General features: G+C 38.9%; 1 protein-coding gene across 4 annotated transcripts in view; it reads left to right on the top strand.

The window, feature by feature from the left end:
• SSBP2 (single stranded DNA binding protein 2) overlaps positions 1–16745 on the top strand; it is a 190660-nt gene that overhangs the window by 137878 nt on the left and 36037 nt on the right. For 2 of the 4 annotated variants that reach the window (XM_055790189.1, XM_055790187.1), the window contains 5 exons: positions 3964–4023; positions 7363–7429; positions 7621–7691; positions 11301–11392; positions 16646–16694. In XM_055790189.1, the coding sequence (XP_055646164.1) occupies positions 3964–4023; positions 7363–7429; positions 7621–7691; positions 11301–11392; positions 16646–16694 (339 nt within the window). The remainder of the gene's footprint in view (positions 1–3963; positions 4024–7362; positions 7430–7620; positions 7692–11300; positions 11393–16645; positions 16695–16745) is intronic. The other 2 variants (XM_055790191.1, XM_055790188.1) reach the window with 1 other exon arrangement.

The following is a 16745-nucleotide window of genomic DNA, read 5'->3' as shown; positions in this document are numbered from 1 at the left end:
TGTGTTGCAATATCATTAAGAGAAGGGGAAGAAGAAGTTTCCAAGAAGTTAAGGCAAGAGAGCTACTAATTGTAAGAAATATAAGTCTGTGGTGGTTCCTTCCTAAGCCATGGTCAATTCAACAACTCGAACAATAAAGTAAAACTTAGACTGGAGGGTAAATGTCAGTTGTTCTTATTAATTGCAAAGGATGTAGTGAAACAACATGTGACAAAACATGCCTACTGCTTGAGTTCATGTCCTCCAGAATGCCTGGTGCTTAATAATGTGAGTGTGTGAGAGGCTTGGGAAAAAATGCTCCCAATGCGGTGAAAAGCTGTTCATATTTGATTTATTTTCATTTGAACGTTTGACTGAATTTCTTTGTAGTCTTGATACATCTCAGTAGAACTTTTTGTGGATAAACGTGACGTTGGTGCAGAGGGAGAAGTTTAGTAACTGGCACAAAACCAAGAATATTTATGTTTTTCTTTTTAATGGTAGAATTTTTGTGGTAAAACAAAGTACTAAATATTGGTACAAAAGAGCGTAACATTTTTTAGAGTTGTTCTTGAACATCACTGTCTCACCATTTTCTGCAATGCTATATGGACCTTTATTGATACTCACCAAACATTCGTTGTGCTTCCCAGTTGTTTATATATTTTCCTGCCTATAGAACTGTGCAGTGTTTGTATCCATGTGTCATCAAGAACTATAGGAACTATTTGAAATTTACTAGATGTAGTCATTCATTGCAGTTCCACTTGGGTTCAGATGCTTGAGGAATAGGTTTAAACACTTCCTCAAATATGTGTAAGGGGAATACATAGGTATATAAATATTTACAGTATATAAACCTTCCTGTAAGACAGAGTTGTATCAGAGGGGCTCCTGTAGTTAATGAACTAAGAAGTCAGTTAAGGATAGATGGACTGAGTCTGTAAGTCTGTTTTGATGCCTGCTTAGGGAACAGTGCCTCAGGAAAAAAAAAATCATGACATATATAATTTCAGAGAAGAATCCTAGACTTACTCTGTGAGGCTTTTATTAAGTAGACTTGAGACCTACCTAGATCCAGACCTTCTGTTGCGGTTTAACCCCAGCAACTAAGCACAACACTGCTGCTTGCTCACTCCCTGTGCCGCCAGTGGGTTGGGGAGGAGAATGTGGAAAAGGTAAAACCTGTGGGTTGAAATAAGAATAGTTTAATACACAGTAAAATATAATAGTAATATAATAATTGTTATAGTGATGAAAAGGAAAAAGAGAGGGATAAAACCCAAGAAACGCAAGTGATGCACAGCACAGCTGCTCACCACCCGCTGACCCATGCCCAGCCAGCCCCGCAGCAGCGACTGGCAGCTCCCGGCCAGCTGATAGATCGGTTTATATTCTGAACAGGACATTCTATGGTCTGGGAATACCCCTTTGGCTAGCTGGGGCCACCTGTCCTGGCTGTGTCCCCTCCCAGCTCCTTGCGCACCTCCTCGCTGGCGCAGCACGGGAATCCTGAACGGTCCCTGGCTCGGGGTGGGCACTGCTTAGCCACAGCTGGAACATCAGCGTGTTCCCAACATTATTCTCACACCAGATCCAAAACACAGCACGGTGGCAGCTGCTAGGAAGAAAATCAACAGTACCTCAGCCAAAACCAGGACCTGTCAAAAATCTGAAGCAGCTACTGACCTCAGTGGCACAGCATACCCCAAAATATGGTTTGTAATTGTCAAGCATTAGCAACAATGTGAGTCACATTCTGAAAAGTGAAATTGTGACTTTATATGAGTAAGCCTCTTTCTCTCCTTTTTGCAGTGAAGTATCTGTTTCGGTTTTTTAAATAAAACATACCCAAAAAAGAGATTTTAGGTATTTTTATAACCTACATAGAGAGGTGAACCCACTGGGAAGATAGAGGACAAGCATGTTTCCATCCTACTTAAAAGGAGCAGATGTTGTGCCAATAACACACTATTATATACTAATATTAGTAGTGTGATTCTACATTAAGATGTGGTTGACTTGAGAGACACTGCTGATTTCCCATTTATGAGCTGTACAGCTGTAAATAAAGTTAAGGTCTCGTTTGCTGAATGAGGTAAGCCAAATCCAAGATACTAACTAGAGTGTGCTGCACTCCGTACAATGCACTTGTCTGACCTTTATGGAAGTTGTTGAAATTCTAATTTCCTTGCACTTTTACTGCTTTACAAGGGCCTGCATGTTTACAGCTTTCACCACATGCACAAGCCTTTTTTTCTTTCTTTCATATCAGATAATCTCGCCAGCAGAGAGTGGGCATGTAGAACCCTCACTCTTACACAGCACAGAATTTCAAATACCTTTTTTATTAGAGTAATATTTTCACAAATGTCATTGAACTTTCTTCTGTAGTTTGCAAACCCTCTGTATTTTAAATTGCTTTATAGTACCTGTTTTGAGTGCATGTTTGTGTCGGTAGCATTATTTCAGTTTTGATCTGATTCTAAGATGCGAAGGGTTCCGTTAATTTTTTTAATGCAAGATCATAGGAATATTTCCATCACTAAGTATTAGTAAAATAATTATAATTCTTTTGCTAGATATTGCTACTATTAATACATGGGTTATGAGCATTGATGATCATTGGCATTTTAGTTTATAATGCAGTGCTGCTGATGGAGCTGAAATGTGCCATTCATTTGTAGAACAGTGATGTTGATCATAGAGTTGTGGTGACCTGCCAGTGGTCCTTAGCTACAGCTGACTAGATGATGCCTATGTATGTATAGTTGGTTTTTTTCCAAGGAGTGGGTTTAAACGTACAGCAGCGCATTCGTCACCAGAGGATGCCGCTGGGAAGTCCTGGCACACTCCTTTCCTTATCTCTTGTTGTCTCCATGGCACTGTCATGAACAGAAGCGAGGTCCTCTTTCACAATGTAAAGAATCAGTCTCTGTCCCTGTGTTCACAGTCAAAGCATACTTTTAACACTTCATTTTCTTCTGGAGTTACAGGTACTGTTGCTTGACAAAATGAGCCTCTTCATCTGTTTAGTCAGATTTTTGTGCCTTTTTCCTGTAGGCTCACACTTGCCACTAATCCGGCTTTTTTGATTTCTAGATAATTGTCATGCTTTTGGGTGGAATAAGTAGAGATGCTAAATGTATTTTCTGGCACTGCCATTTATTGTAATATTTTATATTTTATATATAACAATATTATTATATAATATTATAATAAATAATATAAATAATAATTATTATATATATTGTAACGGACTGACCTTGTTTGTGAGCTATGAAGTAGTATAGTAGTAGCCAAGAGTCACTAGAACCTCACCAGTTGCAGGATGGTATGAGGGATTTGGGTATAAATTTGGTTTTCAGAGAGGATATTTACTCTGTGAGCATGGAGTTAAATACAGAGGGATGGAAGGAGTGCATCACTGAATTATCCTGGTTAATGGAACCACCAAAGTTTGAAATATTTACAAAAGAAACTTGAAATCTGTGCCCTCACAGGTTAAATTTTGTATTGCATTTTACTGTATTATTTTGAAAAAGTGAATGGGAAGTATTTGTGGATTATTAGGCTGTTACTTTACCTCTTGACTCTCCCAAGAACATTTTTGTTTTCTATTCCAGGGTTTCTGTCTTTCCCCCTTCTTCAGTGGAAACTATGGAAGTGTGATTATGTGATCTGAATGGTTTCACTGTTAATGCATTAAGTTGTTCGTAGTCTTCACGATTACTGTAACAAAGTTTTAAGTAATATCTTTTGACAGATGCATGCACTAAGACTCTATTAAGTTTACGTAGTTGTGCTGAACATTGTGGAATAATACACTAAATGCTCTGTAGAAGTATTTAAGCTGGATATCTGAGGTGTGAGCATGGCACAAGCCACACCTCCAGTGACTCAGTGTGGTGTTTCCATGCCAAGTTGAATTATTTAGCAGTATTTCTTTTTTTTTTTTTTTTTTTTTTTTTTTTTTCCCCATAGCCTTTCATGTCCCCTCGGTACCCTGGAGGTCCAAGGCCACCTTTAAGAATACCCAATCAGGTAAGATTTTATCACTGGTGTACCATTGTGGTCCAGGGTAATGGTACAGCGGTGGGAACAGGGAATGTTGGCTACCAATAGTTCCAATAACCTGTTGGCTACAAAACTCACTCCAGTCCCTCTCCACCCCATTTTATCTGATCGTTAAATAGTTATTTTTGATTAGGTGTGGCCACGCCACTCCCAGCTTGCTTTACTATGCTTGGTTAGTGTTTACAACTCCAAATTTATTCTGCATCGAGCCCGTTTGCAGAGGGAAGAGTCTGCAGAGCTGCCTTGCGTGGTGCTGCATTGCTTTGAGATGAAGGCAGAATGTCCCCATAACTGTTACACCCTCTGAAGTTTCCTAGCCACATCAAGCAGTTAACTCTGGGAGTGTTTTTAGCTAATTCTATGTAAAATGCATCACTCACTCCTATTCTTGGTTGGATATATGAAGTATGTTTATTTAATAGTAAATAGGGAGATTATTTGTGAGAAATGGATACCATGAAGTGCTCTATGGCTGTTACAGACACTCTGAGGACTTTACAAAAGCATCGAATCCCCAGTTTTCTCTCATCCCCATCAAAGGATTTGCATGCCAGCCTAACAGGAATGAGTAATGAGCTGGTGTTCGTCAGCAGAGACCTTTACTGGCCTATCTGTGAAAAGATGGTTCTGGAAGCAGATAGCATTTGTATTTAAAGTTCTCCGTAGTGCAGATCGAGGAGAAGAAAGTGGTTGTCAGCAGATGAAAAGTTAGAGATAAGCAGACAGAAAAATATCAGTGGAGCACTGGAAGAAAAACTGGGCCGTTTACAATATTGGGAAAGGTTGATAGGGTAGATGAAATGGGGGTTTTTGGTCCATTTTATATCTGTATAACATAATGTCAACAAATTCATCTTCAGCTCTGGCGCAATGTTGCCAGAAGGTTTGAAGATTAGATTTTAGTGATCTGGATATATTGGGTGGCAGGGCTTCTTCAGATATTCCTCTACATCAAGCACGGTGATGTTTGGGAGCCGGTTAAGTTACCTGTACCATAGCCACTTCCTCACAAGGGAAATGGGTGACTTAATTAACCTTGCCGAAGTGATCGTCAAGGGACAACGTAAGAGTGCAATGTCATTAGCCTTTCAGTTAAATACTTGCTACAGACATACTGTAACTCAGTACAGAGTATCTTCCTGATGTTTGCACCTTTCAGTAGTATCTTAGCCAAGGACGCAGCACTGTTTGGGTTTCACATATTGCTTTGTTTCCGTTTCTGTGTTTCTGAACACTGTAAATACTGGCAGGTATAAAATGGATGTGATGAGTGCTGCGAAAGCATTGCCAACCTGCAGGTTTAGTTATGGAAGCATTTTTTTTGTTACATTGTGATATTTTCAGTTCAGAGCTGTAACATAATCACATAAGCTCGTGAATTAGAGCTCTTGCAATTCATTTACTTTACGCCTCATTCATAAATTCCTGTTCTTAAGAATACTGCCATTATTTAATACTGCCATTATTTAAGTTACAGATTAAGTGGTCAGTGTGTGGAAGCAATAAGCTATTGTAGTGCAGCTTTAAGGCTGAAATTTTCATTAGAAGTCAGTAAAAAACAGAGTTAAAATTCCCACTGCAACTGTTGGCTCTGTTTCTTAATGTCTTGCGATGGGGGTTTTGTCTCTTAGGCAGGGAAGGGTAACGCAGGGCGTGCATGCACAGCACAGTCTGCGTAAGGGTTACTTACCCAGTCACTTAACTGCTCTGTAGGCATAGCTGAACTACATCTGGGCTTTGTAGCGAGGAAAGTTAGTACCTGCTAAGGGCCACATGAGTCCCCCTAAGCTGCCTCCGGCACTTGATCATGTCCTGTGAGATCGAGCCCTGTGAGGGTATTTGATGTTGGCAACGCACGGTGCTGTGCATGTGCACGGGCCTTTCTGGAGAAGTCCTATAGTATGTTACAAAGGAGCCGCAGTTTCTTACGTACTGGTCCGCAGAGTAATGACTGCATCAGCGAAGTCTTCGGCTGCATGTGCTCGCAGCAGCAAATGCCTCTGTGTCATTGCGTGTCACCTGCCATTGCTGGTAGTTCCTGCTTTGCTTTTATTTGAGTCTTCTCCATGCATTTCACATATGGTTCTTCTGTATTGTCCAGACCTCATGCCACTGAAGTACATGTAAAACTCAGATTCAAATGACATTGTCTCAGATTATTTGTTTATTCCGTTGCTCTTGCAGTGCAACACCTTTTGAACTGTATTACCTTTGAGGTAACAATGTGCATGTTAATCATTTATTTCCTACCTCTTGCGGAAACAAACCGTATGATACTTGCAGATAGGTTGCCCTTTGTATGTATCCAAGACTGCTGGAGTATTTCCAGGTCAAGAATATCTTATCCATTCCCACAGTAAGCAATAGCTGTATTGCCTGAGTAGATCTCTTTCATAACAATAGATTTACTCATTCTGGATGTGTTTTCATTCTGGAAATGTGGTGGTGTTTTGAAGTGCTAAGCAGCACCTAGTGGATCAGCTACAAAGGTCCATTCATAAAAACATTTTTTGTAGTTGGCTGAACTATAGGTAGAAGACTATAGAAGTTAGCCTTAAACCTCATTCACTTACTATAAACCCAAAGGGCATATTAATGGGGGGGAACATAAAAACAAGGTGTTTGATTTGGACCTAGGGTAAAATAACAACACAATATAGTTTTGTGCTTGAAGGCAAGATTTAGGAGCAAGTTTTCTGACTCTTGTTATCTCCCATAGATGAACAATAAGCTTATCTTGGCATTGATGCCCTTCAAGAGTAAGGCAGAGGGGAAGATAAAATGTCCCCCACATCACAGCCCTAATTAACCATACTCTGTGAATGCTGTGTGGTTGGCTCAGTTACGGCTCACTCTCAGAGAGTATCAGTGTCTGCATCCTGACCTCTGCAAGGACATGTTAAAATAATGGTTAAAAGGGAAAACTATAGCAATACAAGCTGGGGATAAATTGCCACATACCCAAGAAAAAGGTGGTGTTTGAAGGTTAAATAATAGGTAAGCTAAAGTGAAAAAAGTACTGGGGGGTGGAAAAGCAAATTAGGCAATTACATTTTGGAGATTATTTATACATAATTCCACAGAAGTCCAAGACTTTGTCCATGCAAATCCATAGTTAGGATTGTAGGATACGCAAGACTTCAGTTTAGTTAGGCACTTAGGACATTTAGTTAGGGCATTTATGAAACACTTCCACATTACTCTTGACTCAGAATAAACATCTGGAAAATAAAAAATCTGCATTATGTCTTTAACATAAATTTCAAAGCATTATATGGTTTTGACATGTGACTTCTATTCCTGCAGGCACTTGGAGGTGTCCCAGGAAGCCAGCCATTATTGCCTAGCGGGATGGACCCAACACGGCAGCAAGGTGAATGAAATAATTTTTTGGACCATTCAAAAGTACTCTCTTCTCAAACCTGCATCTTTCTTCCTCTGTTTCAGAGCTTCCTGCAGCTTTTCAAGCTTTTTGCTAATTATAAGGAAATGATTTGTTAAAGTTGTTCTAGAAGGTGCTTGTGTACTGCATGGTTTTTATAAGTTACATGATTTTATTTGCAGGGCATCCAAACATGGGTGGGCCAATGCAGAGAATGACTCCTCCGAGAGGAATGGTTCCATTAGGACCTCAGGTACCTTCCACAGATCGATACCCATTTTTATTGATGGGCCTATACTTACACTGTCTTGCTCTGGCTTTCCATCGCTTGAAGATGGCCAGGACTTGTTCTTCTAATCCCATCTGAAAATAAACTTCCTGTTATACAAAAATTAATTGAAAGTTGCAGCTGTACAGAGTTTAAAATGAAAAAAACGGTCATTTCAATTAAGATTTGAAATTAAAAGAAGAATCCCTTAACTTGCTTGTTTCAGAAAAGTTTTTGGTCCTGCAGCCACTGTATGCTGTAACCAAAGTGTGACATTTGTAAGGGAGACCAAGGGTCGAGTAGGTGTTTCCTCATCCTCCCAGCCTAATTGATGATGCTGTTAGGGAGGAAAGGATCAGTAGTTCTAACTTAGGCAAACTCTTTCTACCAAAAATACCCCCCCCCAAAATTCCGTAAAGTTTTTCTTTCATCTGATACTGATCTAAATTTTTGGTGTATGCTAGTGTAAAGTGAGAAGTTCGTGCTGCCATCTCTCCCCCTTGTCAATCACAAGCGTCTCTCCAGCTCCATTGTTGAGGAGTGAAGCGACCTTGAGTTGCAAGAATCAGCCTTTTCCATGGTGCTGACTTGGTCATAATTGTTCACAGGCTCTTTCTTCAAAAATGTGAAAGTATGAGTGGATATTTGTCACTGCTACATTTCAGCAGTAAACTAAGGTAGAAAACAAATGAATTCTGATGCATACCTGAAATATGAATCCAAAAGATTATTCTGTATTTTTCAGTTCTCTAAGTGAGCGAAAATTTAGGCGGTGGTGTTTCATACTGGTTTTGCCAGTATTTTGTTTTACAGTGTGCTTGTTGTGCCCACACTTTGCATTTTTACTTCCCCATTTCAGATAATCTCTCTAGTGACTTCTTTGTTCCTTGGACTAGCAACTGAATTTTAAATGATTAAACAGCTTTGCCTTTCAAATCTGTTCATAGCTGTCTTCACAATTTTGGGTCTTCTTGGTAGAAACCAGTTGTGCAGTTCTACACAACATCTGCTGTGTGACCAACAAACCGTTATTAAATATTTTTGTTATTTTTCCTGTAGCACTGAAGTATATTTACCACCTGCCTGTTGGAGGTAGAAAGAGAAGCTCTGCAATGCTGCTGTGTGAGGCTGAGCTGATATTTTATGCAGCACCATTAGTCACACAGCAGGCAAATCTCATGCCACTTTTTGTAAGGATAATTTTTTCCATTTTTGCTGTCTCTTAAAATCCAGTGTTTTTGTAAGATTCTTCTCGCTTGTACTGAACCTCCTTTTAAAATGGGGGGAAATGTTGCTTATCTACACAAAATTTAAGTTCGCAAATCAATCTTTTCTATAAATGGATCGTCATCTATCTTTGTATCTGGCATTTAGGATCCTCTCAGAACGCAGTTGTAAAAGCAAATTTGATGAATCTTTCACACCTACTTTTAATGCCCTCATGCTACAGTGCTGTAAAGTTGACTTAGGTGTGCCTGTAGTGGGAGGCTCTGCTGCCTTCCTGCACAGGCAGTTGACTTGGCAGAACGCTTAACGTGCTGATACAGAAGTGCTTACATCCAGTATAGCAAGTATAGCATGCATATGCTTGAAAACTTAGGGAAGATTTACCTCCGTTTTGTATTCTATGATTCTAGGCTGTTTCAAACTGAATAGCACGAAGCAAAAAGCAGTGGGTAGTTGTAAATACTTGAATCTCTGAAAAGCTCCAAAGAATTGATTTCAGGCTGTTTTCCAAGCCGTAGCTGAGCTAGGTGAATGGGGTACTACCTCCAGCCTGCGGCCGCTGCTTCCCCCTGCCCTTCCTATCTGCGCACAAGCCTCCCACACGCTCCCGCGGGCCTTCTGGTCAAGAAGAATTGAGTCATCTCAAATACTTCAGGAAAAAAAAAAAAAAGCTCTTGTCTAATACGGCTCATTTTGGCCACCTGATATTAGGGAGCACTTTACTGAACAGCTGAACTGTGAGATGAGCAGTGGCAGTGGTGGCTGTGACTAAAGGGCCGTAAGGAAGGCGTTGGGGCACTAACTTCTGCAGGGAGCCTAGCTGCAGCTGAAGGAACATGTCTATTGCTTGTCTTAATGAAAGTACTTTTATTTTAGGATGAAGGAGTAGATTTGATTAGAATTGGCAGTAATTAGAGGTAGAAGTATGTTTGATTAGGATTCTTCCGGTCCTGCAGGTTTCCACAGAGATCTTTAACCCCGTCCCACACAAATGATTCGTGAATTAAAATAAAGAGGAGAGATACCAGGCAGACTGAATAGGGAGAATGACTCGGTCCTTCGCATCAAAATGGGAAAATGAAATAAAATGGATACGGAACCGCTGTCTTATTGCAGTCAGACTGTGTTCCAGTAGTGCCAGTAGTGCCAGCTGGGGACGTTACTGTGCCAGCCTGCTCTAACCACCCACCAGTTACTGCCCTGCAGCTCTGACAGAGGAGCTCCTCAGGCAAAATCATCTGGGATAACCTAGGTTAAACAGGCGGTGTGAGTTAATCTGCCTGACTTCCACCTGAGCACGCGCACCAGTTGGTCTGCTGGCTGCACACGAAAAGGCAGGAATGAGCAGTGGTAGATGGGCGGCAGCTGTGCGTAATAGTGTCTTCAGATGGCACTGCTGGGTCTGGAAGAGGACAAGTTTGCAACCTCTGGCTCTGTTCTTGCAAGCCAGGTACTGATGGGACGCTTTCAGGATTGTTAACGACAAAGAAAATTTTAAGTCCGGGCACAGAACTTCCCTTCCTAATTATATAGATCAGTTCTAGATCAGCTCTAGATAACGGATACTTGGTATCAGTCAAAGAGGAAGAGCACCACACACACGCTTTGAATATCACTGTTGGATTTCTCCCACTGGTGACTTATTGTAACTCAGGCCAATACAGAGAACACCCATGTGCCCAAATCATATAGTTTATGCAGTTTTTAGTATACTGTACATGAAGTAGTGTGTTTATTATTGGAAAATAGGCTGCAACAATGACCTAGTTTTTTTTTTTTTAAATAAATAGTTTCTTGGTCCCCTTCTCCTTGCAATACGCACAGCTCTTCATTTTAAAGAATTCACTGTTATCCATACTTTTGAAATATCAGAAAAATATAGTGGGGTTAACACAGAATAGGGAGTGCATTATGATGTGAGAGAGAATGTTCTTGTATTCCTGTGAATAAGAAGAGGTATAATTTATTCTTTCACACAAATAAATACAATTAAACTTTTGTCATAATGTCAGAGCATAAATTCAGATTTTGTAGGCATTGGGCAATTCATTTGTTGACATCACTATGACGTTCATTATCTTATTAAATATTTTTTCATATTAGTTACCATAGACTTATTAGAATTGACTGATTCGAAATGTAATAGTTGTGCTGTATGTTATAAAAGTGATATATGTCTGTGTCTATCTATTGTTGTAATTCTTTCTTCTTGGGGTTAACGATATTACTATTTTAAGTCAACAGTGGAAACACCTGAAAGAATGAATTACATTGGCCTGTCCAGTCAGCAGTTACGTAGGGATATCATTAACCTGCTGTCCTTTCTTTCCCCCTCCTCTTTGGTTTTGTTTTTTTGTTTTGTGGTAGTCTGACCCTTGGTTATCATTGCAGAACTATGGAGGTGCAATGAGACCCCCACTGAATGCTTTAGGTGGCCCGGGGATGCCTGGAATGAACATGTAAGCACAACAATAAAATCTTATAGTATTTAGAAAAATCATTATTTCGTTGTAGAAGTAACATTTGGGATACATAAGACAAGGAGAACATGCTTTGATGAGTAACATGGTTTGATGACTAATAACTGCAGTTTAAGAAAGTGAACCCACAGCACTCTCCTCCTGTACAAATACTTTCTTTCACAGGTCAAAGTTCAAGTACTGGGAATATTTTGTCGGTACAGTCACCAACATATCCTTGTATACATTTTTTTAAAAAATGACATTATTTACATTTGTGTTTTTACTTTATTGCTTAAATATTTTGTAGAGAGTGGTACAAGTATCATTCTTTTCTGCAAAATAAAACCAGTGTGTAGAACTATTTATAAAAAAAAGACGTAATTCAAAGAAGAAGAGTTGATGATTCTCTTTCTGTTGCTGTTTTTATTTCCATAACTACATTTATTCCCACTCCAGACAGATAGAAGAACATTACAGATAGGAGTGTAAGGTTTTCAGTGTTTCTATGTATTTCTGGGACTGGATCATTATTTGGTAAAACCTTGTGTAGACTGAGTTCAGTTAAGCTATACTGATTTATTCCAGGCATGGATTTAGTCATGGGAGTGTATTATGCCTTTCGTACCTGTCAAAGGAAAACCTTTTATAAGTGTGTAGAAAAATTTCAGATGTAAATTTAGTCTCTCTAATGTAGGTTAGATTTAAGTTGAGGATTTTAGTATAGCAAGTAGCCAAACATGAGCAGTCTTCTGCAGTTTAGGTCAATCTTTCACTTGCTTGGAGTCGCTTACATGATCAGGTAAGCCTGGAAAAAAAGTAAGATACTCCTTGTATTAGATTTCACTCTTAGGAGATGCGCAGATTTTAAGGGGCTGCTATACTAACCTTTAGCATACCACAGACCAGAGATTACCAAGTCATTCTTGTATCACGGCCCTACCTGTACTGAAGTTAGTACATTTTTTCATAACCAGCATTTTGCAAACTCTGGGATGGTCACAGCGGTCACAGAAGACAGCATGGCAGCCCAGCTATCAAGACACTAGAATGATTTTACAACCTAAAGAAGAGAACATGTGCTTTTCGTACTCCTTTTACACCTTTGTCTTTCAGGACTGAGCTTTCATCAGATTGAGACAGATAACACATTGAAAATTTATATATGCTTGTTTTCATTATATCATAGATACCTGGTTTTACTCTTATTTTATTACTAATTATTATTTTTAGTAATTTAGTATTTTTAGTATTTTAGTAATTTAGTATTATTAGTAATAATTATATAATTAATTATTACTAATAAGAAGTAATACTCTTATTACTCCTGCACATTCCTTACAAACTCTGCTCCAGTTTGGCTGAAAGTGGGGACAGAATACTCTTTCTTGGTTTTAAACCAGACTTTGTACTGTCCTGTTGCTTATTACAATGCACTTTAAAGGCATAAGGGAGGCCAAAGTGCTAGTACTGGAATATTATGCTATATATAGCATATCCTGCCCCGACCGGTGTTACATGCCGAATCGCAGACCATTGGAGGGAGCTCCATTATTGCATGCCTGTCTAAATATTTTTTTTTGCTACTGTTGAAGTTGTCCTTACACAGAAACCTTAGTGAAGACTCGTCTCACCAGTTACAGCATTTAGGTCAGTCTGAGTGCATCCAAGGATAACTGGCAGGCAGTGGCAACAGGTGGACCCAACTAAATGCTTTCTTCATATTATCTCTTACAATTTATCTAATGTAGTTCTAAGAAATAGCAATGTAAGTCGTTTAGTGTACTTACATTTCTAGGAAACAGGGTAACTATACATAAGGCTGTTGGCTCATAGTAATGTACACTTGTCTTTACAACGCCGTATCTTTTTCTTACATGAAAATTTTTCACTGTTCAAAGCTTTCGGATTTTTGGCAATGTGAAAATACAAAAATATGTACTCTGCAAAAAACAGTTGCCATTTAAAATCCAGCTCTTTCTGCTCAGAAAACACAAAGGGAAGCTCTTTTGGTTAAGAGCAGGATATCTGCCAAATAGAATTTTACATTTTTCTGGATGAAAAAGTGTTCTTTATTGTCAAAAATGGCAGCAGTCAGCTTGAGAGCTCATAGACAGTATTTCAGTCCAGGAGCATATACGCCACAAATGTAGTACTGCTAAATAATTGCTTGCTCAATCATTAACTAACCCCTGTTAGATTACTGTTTGAAACAGCTGATACATAGCCTATGTTCTTCTACAAAACAACTTTATTTTAGCTGCAAGGTTTTAAGTTGAAACTCAGTGTAGCTGTTTTTAGGAAGACTTTATTTCTCTGTGGGGAAAAAGCCCTCTTTGGAACAAAATGGCAAATTTCAGGGGGCAGTGTAAGGTTTCACTGGCACTTCTTAATGGCCCATGTGACCTGCAGTGCTCGGTCAAGTACTAAGAATAAGTACCTCAGTCACGCCTGAAAAGAAAAATAATGTGAGTTTTTTAACTTCAATTCACAAACTCACATCTAGATGTTTTAATTTCCTGATTGAATATATCTGCCCCTTGGGAAACTGAAATTTCAAACTTTGTTTTTTCAAGTACTAGGATCAATGCTATAAGGCTAGCTTTAAGGATCAAATGCAGCTGTAATTATTCATACCAATAGATATGTCACAAATCACTCTTATTTTGGACTCAGTATGTTCATAATGACGTTTTATGACTCTGTTGATGCTTCCAAAATAAACATTTAATAAAGTGCAGAAAAACTGCTTGCATTGCATTGAAAAAAAATGCAGGTAGCTTTTTTTTTTCATGTCTGTTTTATAAGCCGGTAACGTTTGGCTCCACAAAAACCATATGGCTTTCCAGCAGAATCTGCTGCAGTGTTTTCTGAGTCTATACTTAGCGCTGTCCATGGTTTCCAGTAAATCTGCAAATTCCAACAGCTTTTTAGATGAAAGGTGAGTTTCCCAGCCTCCTGATAAGGCTTGTCTGAATTTCCATGTTGCTGTACCTTAACTCAGTCATGTATCTGAGTCAGCTTTTTGATACCTCTGTAGCTCAGAATTAACCTATAGTGTGGTCACAGCTGTTTTCCATTCGATGCTTTCTGCTAGCAGTATATGTGTTACTGGAAGTCACACAAACAAGTGCAGGATTTTTGGTGAAAACAGACTTCCAGTGTTGTTACAGATATTCTTGATGTCTCTGAAAAAGCAGATCCATTAAACCAAATATGATATATAGGAAAAAGAACAACTTTTTAAAGGGAAAGGGGAGGGCAAGAACATCTTATATTTGACTTCGTAATCGTTGGCAGAGGAGAAATTGCTGAATATTTGATGTGAGGAGCATGAGTACGCTGTGTCACTTTGCTTGCTTTGCCTCCCCTCCTCCCGGTGAAGAAGACAGAAAAGACCCTCACTTACATTCCTGTTTTCCAACCTTCCAAAAATAATGTCATTGGAAATAAATCCATTTTCACTTGCTATGTTTCAATCGGTTGTTTGAGCTAATTTCTTTATAGTTTCATCAACAATGTAATAAAAAATAAGACTAAATGTTAAATCCCAACATACCTACTTCGTAGTTTTTAGTTTTGCAAGACTTTGAAATAGAAAACTTCCTGAACTCATTAATAAAGCCTGCTTTCTTCTCTGTATTTAAATCGCTCTCCATGTCTGGTATGCTGTGGTGGGTAATGTTGCTTTTCTAAAGTTAATGAGGCCAAAATGCCATTTTATATGGAGAAGTTTTGTCATCCGCTGTGCCTCTCAGTTGTCAGGGCCTTCAAAAAGTGGTTTTGTCTTATTTATAAAAAAACAGGAGTTCTTAATGCTCCCAGGAATAATTACGGTTATTGAGATGTTGTGACTGTAAACATGAAGATTCTACCTCCCATATGGCTTGGTTCCCTCAGGACTGTTAAAAGATGCAGCCTAACCACCAAACTATTTTTCTGAGCTCAACTAAGAGTGAGAATCTTAAAATAACAGCAAGAGTTGTGAGAAGAATATGCTTTCCTTTTCACCTTTCCCAATTCCCTTCTGCTTTTAGTACCCCTGTGATGCTGTGTTGGAGGTGCCTCTATCAAACAGGTCTTCTCCCTGTGAGATGTTCCTGTCCCTCCTGGTGGGGAGCTGCCACTTAGTCATGCACACACCATTTGGGCCAAGTGTAATGAGAATGTCTGAAAAGTTTGAAATTTCCATTTTGCCTGCTGTATGATAAATTTCGTGTTTCTGGGTCTTCTGTGGAGATAATGTAGTCAAGTAGAAAACTTTTTAGATGCATGTCTAAACATATGTTGAAACCTTGTGTATAAAATGTCATGTTTTCAATTTTTAATATGTTATTATTTTTAGTATTAATATTTTTAGTATTAACAGGTTATAGCAACATATTATAAGGTACTAGCATCACTTCCACTAATGAAACCTTACTGTACTTGCAGTATTCTAGATCCAATAAATGCATGCATCCTCAGTTCTCCAGGAAGGAATTTTGGTTTTATGACTGAAATTACACTTCTATTGCAGTACCTTTCTGCCTTTGTCTGTACTGTAAGCAGACTTTTGTGGATTGTGTGCTAATTACTCCAAATATTTTAAAAAAGGTTAGCAGAGTGCAAGGAAAAACAGTCTCCATGAGAACTTAAATAATTTGGAAACTTACTTTTCACTCTTTGCAAAACTTCTGTGCCGTATTATCTTTGCAAAACTTCTGTGCCGTATTAAAATGTTGCATCTATGTAACGCAGAGGTGAATTCTGTGTGAACAGAAGGAAAGCACTTCAAGAGACCCAAATTTACAATGTCTTTCAAATTGTTCCGTTGGGAATACAAAAGGGGAATATCTGGCACTTCCTAAATTTGTACATGCTTGGGACCGGTGCAAAACAGTGCCATCTCCGCTGCAGCCTCTGGGGAAGGGCTCCTTATGGTGCCATTCTGGCAGGTCCTGTCCTGAAGGGTACAGTGCTACCAGAATGAGTCAGGAACTGAAGTGCCTTAAATGTGAGTGGCAGGGTTGTAATAAGAGAAAAAAAAATCTTCAATCATCTCATAAACTGAATAAATTATAATGGTAGTGCAATGATGAGAATTTTGCTATAGCACTGTAGCTTGATGTAGTTATGGTTTATAAATACACTTTAATTTTTAAAAAGCCATCTCCTTCCTTACTCTGGAAACAGAATATTTTGATATGTTCTGTGAGAGCTGGTCAGAAGATGTGAATTGTTCTGTGTCTCATCTTTCATCTTCTGTTACAGGGGTCCTGGGGGTGGTAGACCTTGGCCAAACCCCACCAATGCCAATTCTGTAAGTAGTTATTTTAAAATATATCAGACATCATCTTATATTTAGGGAAAC

The sequence above is a fragment of the Falco peregrinus genome, chromosome Z (genome assembly GCF_023634155.1).
Source record: "Falco peregrinus isolate bFalPer1 chromosome Z, bFalPer1.pri, whole genome shotgun sequence".
In the NCBI taxonomy this organism is placed as follows: Eukaryota; Metazoa; Chordata; class Aves; order Falconiformes; family Falconidae; genus Falco; species Falco peregrinus.
Note: the sequence above shows the minus strand (reverse complement) of the source record. Positions and strands in the feature narration are given on the sequence as shown.